Raw genomic sequence first — 13,586 nt, forward strand, 5'->3', positions numbered from 1 at the left:
TGGGGGTGGGGATGGGGGTGGGGGTGGGGTGGGGGTGGGGGTGGGGTGGGGGTGGGGGTGGGGGTGGGTGTGTGTTGAGAAAAAATACAAATAAAACCAGAACGAAAAGGAGAAAAAGCAGCAAGAAGACATGAGATAAAAAGCAGATACTGTTATTTACATTCCCGTATTTACTGGAGTTTTCCGCCAGCCAGGCACTAGGCTTGGCTGTCAGTATTTGACTAAAACGTCCCTCTCTAAGGAGCTCTCAAGTTGGCTGGGACAAAGAGGGAGAGAAAAGAGAGACCAAGGCGAGAAGTGGGGGAATCACTGGGGATTGGATGGTCAGAACTGACTTGCAGAATGAAAAACCTTGCAAGGTTGTGGACCCAGGCTCAAAACACTTGACTTCTAACCTCACACCAACCAGGGTTCTGAGTCTTCTACATTGTTGCAAAAAAGGGGAACAACAAGATACAGAGAGGAATCTGACAGAGAGGTTCTTGTTTTCCTAAGTCCCAGGAGAAAGAAAAACATCATTGACCGTAATTACTACCAATCTCAAAAAAGGGCAGGCACTCTCCCTACAGTTTACCTAAACAGGAAAGAAAATGAGGCCAGGCGCAGTGGCTCACGCCTGTAATCCCAGCACTTTGGGAGGCTGAGGTGGGCGAATCACAAAGTCAAGAGATCGAGACCATCCTGGCCAACATGGTGAAACCCCATCTCTACTAAAAATACAAAAATTAAACGAGTATGGTGGCACACAATTGTAATCGCAGATACTCGGGAGGCTGAGGCAGGAGAATCGCTTGAACCGGGGAGACGAAGGTTGCAGTGAGCTGAGATCGCACCACTGTACTCCGGCCTGGCAGAGCAAGACTCCACCTCAAAAAAAAAAAGAAAAAGAAAGAAAATGCCCTCGCAACACGCCCCTGATGGGCACACTTCCCAAGTGCTCCTTGTTTGTTGTTGCTGGTTTTGGTCTCATCTTCCCCAGAGACTCCTGAGATGGAAAAAGGATCAATACAACAATACAGGGCGCCCAGCTTCAGTGACACTTTACTGTTAAACGTCTTAAGATGCTTCATAAGTTGTTTTTTTTTTTAAACTCAAGATCTAACCATCTGATCTTAATATTTTTTGAACAACCCCCCACCCCACCTTTTTCATTTTGCACTGGGTCCCACAGATTGTGTAGCTGATCCGGAAGAAAAGTAAAAACACCCAAGAATATCTTCTTTATAAAGTACTCAGGAAAACCTGGCCCAGTCCTATGAACCAAGGCCATGGAACTCTGAACTCTTCCCCTAAGACCTCTCTTCTCTTCTCTTCTCTTCTGAAGCCTGTAACACCCCATCTCCAATACTGAGGCTCTAAGATTTTTAAATGCAGTTGTAGAAACTCGACAAAAGGTAAGAGATTTTTGCAAAAGTTAGGCGGAAAATTCTCTGCCTGACACATCCTAAATCAGGAAAAGTCTTCTAATAAATCTATCCCTTTCAGCTTTCGCCACTTCACCCAAGTCGTCTCTCAATCAGACTTTATACCGGGGAACAAACTTCCAATTATTAGAGCTGTTTATTTCTGTAGCAACAGACCCTAAGCCTTTCATAAGCAAGCCTATTGAGCCCAAACCATGCCTTTCATGGATGACAGCTTCAGAATAAGAGCAGTTTGTCTACATTGCAGGGAGAAACCAGATGTTTCCCTTGAGTCAAAACAAGCAAATGACAATTCAGTCAAACTGCAGAACAGCCTACCAAAAAAAAAATTTTTTTTAAATAAATTCCAGGGCACTATTACGTGTGGGCCTATTTTGTGACCCTGAACACCTCCAGCTATACTTGTATTTTTCATTGTTTGTGCAGGATATTGATTGCTTTTGTAGATCTCCAACAACAGTCTCCATGCACTCACCCTGGTTAATGTATTACTCTTTAACTCACACTCTAATCTAACTGTGACAGTGATGAGTTGTAAATTCTGCTTCATGTGTACATTTCCTGGGGTTGACATTAAAACACCTCTGCAGACCCAGCAGAGTTCAGAGGTTTAAAGTTGAAATTTTCATATTCAAATAGAGTTGTCTGCATTCCCCAAAGCCAAAGAAAAGACTGTTACTTGAAAACAGGCAAAGAGTTGAAAGGATTATTATAAATAATCACCACCACTTCCTGGGGCTTTGTTTAAATAGTGGGAACTTACCAAAAAAAAAAAAAAAAAAAAAGGCTGTGGTTTAAATCTAACAAGTTTATACCCTACAGTGGCTTTTAAAATAAATATATAAATGGTCTTGCCAGTGTATGGTGACCGAAAGTGATGAAGCAGGAAAACACCCTCACGGGGGGAAATACCTTCCGGGAATGACAGCAGTGCAATTTGCAAGTTTGAGTTTTTGGTGGGTTTTGTTTTTGTTTTTTTTTTTAATTAAACAATAGATCAGTTTACCAATGACTTGTAATAAAATGAAATTGAGTACTTTGAAAGGAAAATCTGAACTTTGTAGATTTAAATAAATAACATCTGGGCCGGGTGCAGTGGCTCACACCTGTAATCCCAGCACTTTGGGAGGCCGAGGCGGGTGGATCACCTGAGTTTGGGAGTTCAAGACTAGCCTGATCAACATGGAGAAACACTGTCTCTACTAAAAAACAAAATTAGCCAGGTGTGGTGGCACATGCCTGTAATCCCAGCTACTCAGGAGGCTGAGGCAGGAGAATTGCTTGAACCCAGGAGGCGGAGATTGTGGTGAGCCGAGATAATGCCACTGCACTCCAGCCTAGGCAACAAGAGCAAAACTCCCTCTCAAAATAAGTAAGTAACAATTTTATATCTGTACGAGACAGTATGAAAAAGTATTTGGCAAAATCTGTTATAAATGAGAATCACTCATACCTGTTGATGCTCTGAATCTTAGACAAGGGAAACTGGGAAGGGAATTCTTTGCTCACAGAATGGTCCTTGAGGTCCCCAGTGAAGGATCTTTGCAGCAGTTTTGCTGCAGTAACATTGCAAAGTCTATCAATATAATTCTCTTCTTTAAAAAAATCATAAAGCATATCTTAGGAATATAGAGTTTCAATTTAGTTAATGAATAGCTAAACAACTCCCTACATTATTATACCTTCCGACTAACCCCAATGACATACAACTCCAAAAAAGAAAAACATGCATCCTTAGGTCTTGAAATTTAAGTCACATTAATTGCAATCCTAGATAATGGTCCAACGTGGGTTTTGTGCTAAACTGAAAAAATATATCCTCAAATGGAAGTAAGATCCTTGAGGTTACAGGAGAGTCTGTAAATGGGAAAGGGTTAGCAGAGAATATTGCTGAACTATCTAGAAAGAATTGGAAAAGGAAGATAGCAGGTCAATTTTTTATATCACATATGTAGGAGAAAGCTGAAGATATGCAAAAGAGCATAGACCTTTGGCTTCTGACTTATGGTCAGCCTGCCCAGATGTCCCCAGCAGGAAAGAAGAATCAGCAATTGTGTTAATTATGCCTCTGTTTGCCCTTCTTTCATTGCTAATTGTCCGCTTGCTTCATTTAGCCCTTGATCAGAAGTCAGTCTGGGAAAGCATTCCTGTATGAAGACTCACGGAATTCATCTTGTGAAAACGCAAATCCAATTTCCCTCACCACCTGTAGTAATCGAGACAACCCCCTGCCCCCATTAAACTTTTGGCTTGGGGAAGGCAAGAATAAAGAGAAATAATTCCTTCACTAATCATTCTTTTCCAGTCCAACCCAATTCTCTTGAGTAGCAAAACTACGTTTTACTGGGTCTGCTACAACTCCAAGATCTTCTCTTTTCCGGCTTTATTTCCAGGGCCACTGAATGCTATTAACTTAGGAAGACAGCTCTATAATTAAAACCATAAAAACTCATCAAGGTCTAAGAACAGCTCTTAAGTCTCTGATACTTAAATGTGAATTTTAAGTAGGAGGAAAGGAGATGCTTGTTTATCCAAAAGCACTACCCCATGTGGTTTTCAACAGTTTGTCAACCCTACAATGAGGAGGTTAGATTGATACGTTTCTTTGGACTCAGAGATGTGTTTTAAAATGACTCAAATCTTTTTTTTTTTTTTTTTCTTTTTGAGATGGAGTTTCCCTCTCACTGCCCAGGCTGGAGTGCAATGGCGCAATCTCGGCTCAGCACAACCTCCGCCTCCTGGGTTCAAGCCATTCTCCTGCCTCAGCCTCCCAAGCAGCTAGGATTGAACCACCACACCTGGCTAATTTTGTATTTTTACTAGACACAGGGTTTTGCCATGTTGGTCAGGCTGGCCTCAAACTCCTGACCTCAGGTGTTCTGCCCACCTCAGCCTCCCACAGTTAAAGCTGAACATTGTGGCAACTGTTGAGATATTGCATGTAAAAGTGGTGAGCTCCTGACACATAGTAGGTACCTAGACTTAAAGGATAAGGTTTTATACGCAAATAAGCCTGGATTCACATCCCACATCCGCCCTTTGCTAACTCAGCATCCCGGAGAGGATGCTTTTCCTCCTTGTATCAGGGCCTCAGCCATGAACCCAGCAATGGGTGAGAAAAAGGCATTTTCTCCTTCCCTACATCCACACCCATAAAAGCTACCTTCACAGGGCTGTCTAGCAGACTACAGACTAGGCTGGGCATGGTGGTTCATGCCTATAATCCCAGCAATTTGGGAAGCCAAAGCAGCAGAATCACTTAAGTCCAGGAGTTCAAAACCAGCCTGGGCAACACAGCAAGACCTCATCTCTACAAACAATTAAAACGTTAGCCGGGTGTCGTGACGAACACCTGTGGTCCCAGTGACTTGGAAAGCTGAAGTGGGAGAATCACTTAAGCCTGGGCAGTAGAGACTCCAGTGAACTGTGACTGTACCACTGCACTCCAGCCTGGGTGACAGAGTGAGACCCCATCTCAAAAATAAACTACGGATTAAAACCTTATCTAGCACCTAGCTAGCTAACAGCAGGTGGCCTTTCTTCATTCTTTCTCCTGCTTCCTAGTTTGAACAGCAGTTGTTCAAACAGCTCAGTGCCACCTTTGTCCTAAGACATGCCTGTACTGGATGTGAATTCTGGAAACACAGAATCAACGCTTTCAGAGCCTCAGGATCTCACTGGCCTGTGTGGTCTTTTCTTCTGTTCTCCCACAAGGGAGAGGCTCAGGAAATTCAGCCTAATTGAGAACAACGAGCTTGTGTTGGAACCTGGGGTTCCGTAGCCTGCCACCCCTGCCGTCACAGGCTACGGCCTTGGATTCAACTTGAAGTTCTTTCTGGAGAACTCTTTACCAGGGCATGCCATGTGAGTCGTGCCACAAGTCTCATGTTCAGGAGGGTCCCGTACTTGGTTCAAGGCCCTGCTGTTGCCATCTTGAGATTCTTACTAATTTTTGAATAAGGGTCCCACATGTTCATCTGAATTGGGTCCTACAAATCATATAGCCAGTCCTGCTCTCTTCCATCCTCTAAGACTCAAGATGAAGGTCAGGTCTTCCGGAAAGACATCACCATTCTCCGATGGACTCCCATCACCCCTGGCTCATACCTCCATTAATTCACCTACTGTCACTTAAGAAACACATGGTGTGACCAAGTGCAGGGGCTCACACCTGTAATCCCAGCAATTTGGGAAGCTGAGGTGGGCAGATCACCTGAGGTCAGGAGTTCAAGACCAGCCTGACCAACATGGAGAAACCCCATCTCTACTGAAAATACAAAATTAGCCCAGGATGTGGTGGCACATGCCTATAATCCCAGCTACTTGGGAGGATGAGGCAGGAGAATCATTTGAACCAGGGAGGTGGAGGTTGCAGTGAGCTGAGAAGGCGCCCCTGCACTTCAGTCTGGACAAGATCGAAACTCCATCTCAAAAAAAAAAAAAAACACAGCCAGGCACAATAGCTCATGTCTGTAATACCAGCACTTTGGGAGACTGAGGCAGGCAGATCCCCTGAGGTCAGGAGCCTGACTAACATGGAGAAACCCTGTCTCTACCAAAAATACAAAAAATTACCTGGGTGTAGCAGCACATGCCTGTAATAGCTACTCAGAAGGCTGAGGCAGGAGAATCGCTTGAACCCAGGAGACGGAGGTTATGTGAACTGAGATTGTGCCACTGCCCTCTGGCCTGGACAACAAGAGCAAAACTGTATCTAAAAAAAAAAAAACTAGCCAGGCATGGTGGTGCACACCTGTAATCCCAGCTACTTGGGAGGCTGAGGCAGGGAGAATTGCTTGAAACCAGGAGGTAGAGGTTACAGTGAGCCGAGATCATGCTATTGCACTCCAGCTTGGGCAAAAGAGCGAGAGTCCGTCTCAAAAACTAAATAAATAAATCTAGTTGCGAGGCCACATCCAACAAGTACAAATGGAGGGCCAGGATACAAAGTAACTGACGAACCCAGCCTGTCCTCTTCAAAATGTCAAGATCATGAAAGACAAAGAAAACCGAGGTGCTCTGCCAGGTTGGAAGAGACCAAGGAGAGAGGACAACTAAATAAAACTGACCAACCCCGTCTCTTCTTCAACTAAGAAAACAATGCTATCAAAGGACGTTTTAGGGACAGGTGGCAAAATGTTAAAATGGATTCTAAATTAGATTAATAGCAATATATTGATGTTCGATTTTTTTTATTTTGGAAATTGTACATAATTGTGTTATATAAGAGAAACGTCCTTTAAGGAATTAAGCACTTAAGTATTTAAGGCATAAAAGGGAATTGGCCGGGCTCGGTGGCTCACGCCTTTAATCCCAGCACTTTGGGAGGCAGAGGCAGGTGGATCACAAGGTCAGGAGTTCAAAACCAGCCTGGCCAACATGGTGAAACCCCATCTCTACCAAAATACAAAAAAAAAAAAAAAAAAAAAAAATTATCCAGGCATGGTCATGCGGGCTTGTAGTCCCAGCTACTCAGGAGGCTGAGGCAGGGGAATCTCTTGAACCTGGGAGGCGGAGGTTGCAGTGAACTGAGATCACGCCACCTGCACTCCAGCCTGGTGACAGAGCAAGACTCTGTCTCAAAAAAAAAAAGAAAAAAGAAAAAAGGGAATTATGTCTACAACTTGTCTCTAATGACCCCAGATACACCTATATGTATATTTACATGGGGAAAAGAAAGTATTAAAAAGCAACTGTGGCCAGCACGGTGGCTCAAGCCTGTAATCCCAGCACTTTGGGAAGCTGAGGCAGGCAGATTGCCTGAAGTCAGGTGTTTAAGACCAGCCTGGCTAACATGGTGAAAGCCCATCTCTACTAAAAATACAAAAATTAGCCAGGTGTGGTGACACACACCTGTGATCCCAGCTACTCGGGAGGCTGGGGCAGGAGAATCGCCTCAACCTGGGAGGTGCAGGTTGCAGTACACCAAGAATGTGCCACCGCACTCCAGCCTGCACAGGGGAAAGAAAAAAAAGAAGAAAAAAAGCAACTGTGCAGCCTGGGCAACATGCCAACCGCATCGCTACAAATAAAAAATAAAAACTTAGCAGGGCATGGTGGTGCACACCTGCAGTCCCAGCTACTCGGAGGCTGAAGCGAGAGGCTCGCTTGAGCCTGGAAGGTGGAGGCTGCAGTGAGTTGAGGTCCCACCACCGCACTCCAGCCTGGGTGACACAGGGAGACCCTGTCTCTAAATAAATAAATACCCGTGACAAAATGTAATAATTCATGAATCTGGGTTAAGGGCATATTGGAGTTCTCCATACCATTTTGGCAAATTTTGACTAGTTAGGAATTATTGCAAAAATAAATTTTAAAATTTAACTGTAGGGGCCGGGCATGGTGGCTCAAGCCTATAATCCCAGCACTTTGGGAGGCAGAGGTGGGTGGATCACGAGGTCAAGAGATCGAGACCATCCTGGTCAACAAGGTGAAACCCCGTCTCTACTAAAAATACAAAAAAATTAGCTGGGCATAGTGGCGCGTGCCTGTAATCCCAGCTACTCAGGAGGCTGAGGCAGGAGAATTGCCTGAACCCAGGAGGCGGAGGTTGCGGTGAGCCGAGATCACACCATTGCACTCCAGCCTGGGTAACAAGAGTAAAACTCCGTCTCAAAAAAAAAAAAATTTTTTTTAACTATAAAAGCACAAGTACACAAAAGGATGTGGCAACTAGGTAAATACCATGGCTTAAAACCTAGTCATCAAGGCACTATGATTCCTGAACATTCTCACCCTGCAAAATAGTGTTGAAAAGTACATTTTAAGACTTCATGTGATAAAAAAGTAACAGCCCGCCATGAATATACATATACATACTTGTTTCATTTTGCTTTTGATCTTACTAAGTCAAGATGGTGAAGTTTCACTCAAGGAAATACTATGAAGGATTTCGACAGGAAAGTCAAAAAAAGGCTTCTTTTTCTCCCTCTTCCCTGCAATCTCCCAACTGAGGTTTGCTACCCTGGCCCTTCCCCAAAAGCATAACAAATAACTAAACGCGCCTGGATCGCTTTCCAAGCTGACAGTTTCTTCAGTGTTTTCTTGGGCTTTCATAACAAATTGCAGCGCTAGGGTCTGGGTTAATGTTCAGAACGGTGTTGTTTTCCCTACAGTGCCATTGGCATGACAATAGACGCCACGGGCCACAAAGGGAGACCCACAAAGGAAGACACGTTTTTAATGCTCGAGCCATCTGCTAATTCTCCTTAGGACCTTTTCAAGAGCTGGGTGAAGTTAAAGCAAGAGCCGGGAAGGGGTGTGCAGCGGAGGGCAGAAAAATCATTCATGGGAAAAGCAATTGCAATATGAAAAGAACCAAAGAAGGGTGGAAGCCTGGATGGATGAATGAATGGAATCCGAAGGCCTCTTCTCCCGAGCTCTAAAGAGATCCACCGCACTCTCCCCGATGGGGCTTTTGTTGGTTGCCAGGCGTTTTAAATGTTATAGTAAGAATATGTTATTAAGGGAGGTTTTAATACACACGAACCACACAAGAAAAAGCCCTCCAGAGAGGTCTTCTGACCACTCACTCGGAAAGCCCAAGCCACCTGCCTCTGCAAAGATTACACTGATTCTTTTTCTTTTAGTAGCAAGATGTCCTAAATACAGTAGTTTAGCATGAATGAAGCATTTCTATACCAACTCAGAATTCACCATTCTCACAGAGACTTGCACAGTTTTAAGACCACCCACCATGACAATGTATTCAAATACGCTAAAACAAAATATTTTCATACTCTTGAAAAATACAATTAATATTTGCTTTTTTTTTTTTTTTTTTTTTTTTGAGACGAAGTCTCACTCTTGCCCCTCAGGCTGGAGTGCAATAGCACAATCCTGGCTCACTGCGGCCTCCACCTCCCAGGTTCAAGCGATTCTCCTGCCTCAGCCTCCTGACTAGCTGGGATTACAGGCGCCTGCCACCACACTTGGCTAATTTTTGTATTTTTAGTAGAGATGGGGTTTCACCATGTTGGCCAGGCTGCTCTCCAACTCCTGACCTCAGGTGATCCGCCTGCCTCGGCCTCCCTAAATGCTGGGAATGCAGGCATGAGCCACCATACCTGGCCAAAATTTCCATTTTTTTTTTGGCCCAAAACATATACCTCTGACATTTTTCCCAAAAGGAAAACTACTGAAAACCCCCAAGAAACTGTGGATGGACTACTTCCTTGAAAGCATAAAGCACTTAACAGAACAGCAGTTCAGACCCTGCCTGGCTTGGGTGCTAAATCCCTTGGCATCTATCCATCTTATCTCTTTCCAAATTCTCAATTTCCTGAAGGCAAGGCACAGCCTTTATTCCCCTCAACCTCTTTAAATAGCATCCATCCCTGAATGGGATCAGGAATCTCAGAAGACAATCAAATAGATTTTCCTTGGCTAGATTAGCAAACTTTAGGTAACATTCTCTCATTTCTGAATGCAACCTTACAGTAAATCTGTTGTAGCTAGAAGTCAACGGCTGGGCGCCGTGGCTCACACTTGTAATCCCAGCACTCTGGGAGGCCAAGGTGGGTGGATCACCTGAGATCAGGAGTTCAAAACCAGCCTGACAAACAGAAAAACCCCTTCTCTACTAAAAATAGAAAAATTAGCCAGGTATGGTGGCGCATGCCTGTAATCCCAGCTACTCGGGAAGCTGAGGCAGGAGAATCACTTGAACCCAGGAGGCAGAGGTTGTGGTAAGCCAAGATGGCGCCATTGCACTCCAGCCTGTCTGTCTCAAAAAAAAAGAAAGAAAGAAACGGAAGCCAACATTGGCTGGGTTGTTTTGTGGCTTTTCCATGGTGTGTCTGAGTGGGTTTTGAAGTTCTATTGTTTAGAATGCACATATCTTGCAAGGGGGTCAATGATGAAAGGATTTTCATATCCGTGGGAAACTTATTAAAATTTCAATTTTTTTTTTTTTTTTTTTGAGAGGGAGTTTCCAGCTGGGCGCGGTGGCTCACGCCTGTAATCCCAGCACTTTGGGAGGCTGAGGCGGATGGATCACAAGGTCAAGAGTTCAAGACCATCCTGGCCAACATGGTGAAACCCTGTCTCTACTAAAAATACAAAACTAGCTGGGCATAGTGGTGCATGCCTGTAGTCCCAGCTACTTGGGAGGCTGAGGCAGCAGAATTGCTTGAACTGCGGAGGCAGAGGTTGCAGTGAGCTGAGATCGTGCCACTGAACTCCAGTCTGGGCAACAGAGTGAGACTCTGTCTAAACCAAAAAAAAAAAAAAAAGAGAGAGAGAGAAGCAGTTTCCCTCTTGTCACCAGGCTAAAGTGCAATGGCATGATCTCGGCTCCCTGCAACCTGCACCTCCCAGATTTAAGTGATTCTCCTGCCTCAGCCTCTTGAGTAGCTGGGATTACAGATGTATACCACCATGTCCGGCTAATTTTTGTATTTATAGTAGAGACAGCTTTTACCATGTTGGCCAGGCTGTTCTGAACCCCTGACCTCAGGTGATCCGCCCACATCAGCCTCCCAAAGTGCTGGGATTACAGATGTGAACCACTGTACCAGTCCAAAATTTCAATCGTTTTTGAGCCAAAACATACAACTCTGACATACACATCTGGTCACTGTCTTTGGATCAGACTCCACACTCTCCAGGCTTCAATTTCCAGGATTTATAAAATGCATTCAAAGAAATCTTCCCGCATGCAGTATTTACCTAAATCTGTACTCAAGTTGCAACAGTTTGGCTTTAAAGTAATCACTGCCGAAAAAAACTTTCCAGTCTGCCATGTGAACAGCAGGGGTACCCTCCTTCCCTCCTCAGCCAGGTGGCAAAAAGGGAAAGGGATTAGCCAGCGAGGATGCCAGCACACAGAACGTCATCCTAGGCTGATGACACACAAGTTATTTGACAAGACCAATACCAAGAGGCCTGTGGATGCCGCCGGGGACTGGTGGGACCCCATCGACCTGTCATCCAGAGCAGATGGAGGCCTCCCTGGTGCTGGGGCCATGAAGCAACCGTTCAGCCATGTGGCCTTCCCACACCCACGGCCCAGGCCTTGAACTCTTCTCCCCTGACTGTCAGTGGCCCATGATTGACCTGCACCCCTGTGGCCCAGGAGCCAGGAGGCTGACCTCGCGCTGTGAGCCGGCTGTAGACCTGGGAGTTGACTTCCTTGTCCCGCACGTAGCATCGGATCTCTTCCACCGCCTCACGGATGACAGTGACGGCCAGCACGAAGCCCTGCAGAGACAGACGACAGTGAGCCTTGCTACAGGCAGTGAGCCCCACTGCAGCCAACTGTCCTCTCCTGGTGCCAGGGGCAGAAAAGGCGAGAGGCCACTTGGGATTGCTGCAGGGCAGGACCTTCGAAGCGCCCCCGGGCAGGGAGTGCCTCAAGTTATTCCAAATGCACTTGCCCCCTGCAAGCCCCTCTCTCCGAATCACTCAGGGAACACACACTCACAAACACACCCTGCAGAAACACTACCCTACAGACACACTCGCTGCCACACACATACAAGGATGTCTGCATTTACCACCTTGGGGTGAGAGTGACAAACACAGGAACACTCAAATTGTTCTTCCCCAAGCAAGTGATGGTGACCTCAAACACTGTCTCTCACCCACCATGTGCTGGGCCCTACTGGAGGTGCTTCTCACCCTCACAACAACCCTTTGAGGTACACTCCCATAACTAAGATCCCCATGCAGATGAGGAAACTGAGGCACCTACCAAGTGATAAACGGGAATCAAAATGTAGGCAATCAATCTTTACTGCCTCTAGAGCAGGCTACCCCCAACTACGGCCCTCGGGCCACATGCGGCCCCCTGAGGCCATTTATCCGGCCCCCCACCGCACTTCAGGAAGGGGCACCTCTTTCATTGGTGGTCAGTGAGAGGAGCACAGTATGTGGCGGCCCTCCGACGGTCTGAGGGACAGTGAACTGGCCCCCTGTGTAAAAAGTTTGAGGACGCCTGCTCTGGAGAAACACAGGTAGATGGAGCCAGTGAGAGGGACGGCCAGGAACAGTTAAAAGGAGTAAGATACATCTGTTGCATTCACAGAACCAAGTGGAAAAATCAGTCTTTCAGGACATACACTGTAACATCGTTCACATATATAGCAACAAAGATACTTTTTTTTTTTTTTTTTTACCCCCACTCTGTCACCTGGCTGGAGTGTAGTGGCACGATCTCTCGATCTCAGCTCACTGCAACCTCCACCTCCTGGGTTGAAGCAATTCTCCTGACTCAGCTTCCCAAGTAACTGGGCCTACAGTCATGCGCCACCACATCCAGCTAATTTTGGTATTTTTAGTAGAAACAGCGTTTCACCGTGTTGGCCAGGACGGTCTCGATCTCTTGACCTCGTGATCCACCCACTTCAGCCTCTTAAAGTGCTGAGATTACAGGTGTGAGGCACCATGCATGGCCATACATAGCAACAGAGATTCTATATACTGTTAAATGTTTTCAATTTCCTTAACTACCAACTAGATTTCTCTGCCAGGAAAGAGACTAGGATCAGGATAGGGAGGGACTGAAACAAGCTTCAGACTATCTGTAATGTCTTCAGTTTTTTGGGTTTTTCTGTTTGTTTGTTTGTTTGTTTCAGATGGGGTCTTGCTCTGTCGCCCAGGTTGGAGTACAGTAACATGACCTTGACTCACTGCAATCTCACCTCCCAGGCTCAAGAGATCCTCCCGCCTCAGCCTCCCGAGTAGCTGGGACCACAGGCCTGTGGTACCACACCCGGTTAATTTTTTGTATTTTTGGTAGAGATGGGTGGTGGTGGTTGTTGTTGTTGTTGTTGTTGTTGTTAAGATAGAGACTCACTCTGTTGTCCAAGATGGAGTACAGGGGCACAATCCCAGTTCACGGTGACCTCCGCCTCCCGGGCTCAAGAGATTCTCTGGCCTCAGCTTCTCAAGTAGCTAGGATTATAGGTAGCCGCCACCATGCCCAGCTAATATTTTATTTTTACTAGAGACTGGGTTTCACCATGTTGGCCAGGCTGGTCTCAAACTCCTAATCTTAAGTGATCTGCACACCTCAGCCTCCCAAAGTGCTGGAATTAAGCCACCACACCCAGTGAGAGATGGGTTTTTGCCATGTTGCCCAGGCTGGTCTCAAACTCCTGAGCTCACAAAATTCACCCACCTGAGCCTCCCAAAATGCTGAGATTACAGGCATGAGTCACT

The 13,586-nt window shown here is 45.7% G+C and overlaps 1 protein-coding gene across 2 annotated transcripts in view; it reads right to left on the reverse strand.

The window, feature by feature from the left end:
* The window catches only part of ATP9A (ATPase phospholipid transporting 9A (putative)), a 168,654-nt gene that overhangs the window by 108,996 nt on the left and 46,072 nt on the right, over window positions 1-13,586 (reverse strand). For both annotated transcript variants that reach the window (XM_039479637.2, XM_074406664.1), the window contains exon 4: window positions 11,516-11,624. In XM_039479637.2, the coding sequence (XP_039335571.1) occupies window positions 11,516-11,624 (109 nt within the window). The remainder of the gene's footprint in view (window positions 1-11,515; window positions 11,625-13,586) is intronic.

Source organism: Saimiri boliviensis, chromosome 9 (assembly GCF_048565385.1).
Source record: "Saimiri boliviensis isolate mSaiBol1 chromosome 9, mSaiBol1.pri, whole genome shotgun sequence".
Taxonomy (NCBI): Eukaryota; Metazoa; Chordata; class Mammalia; order Primates; family Cebidae; genus Saimiri; species Saimiri boliviensis.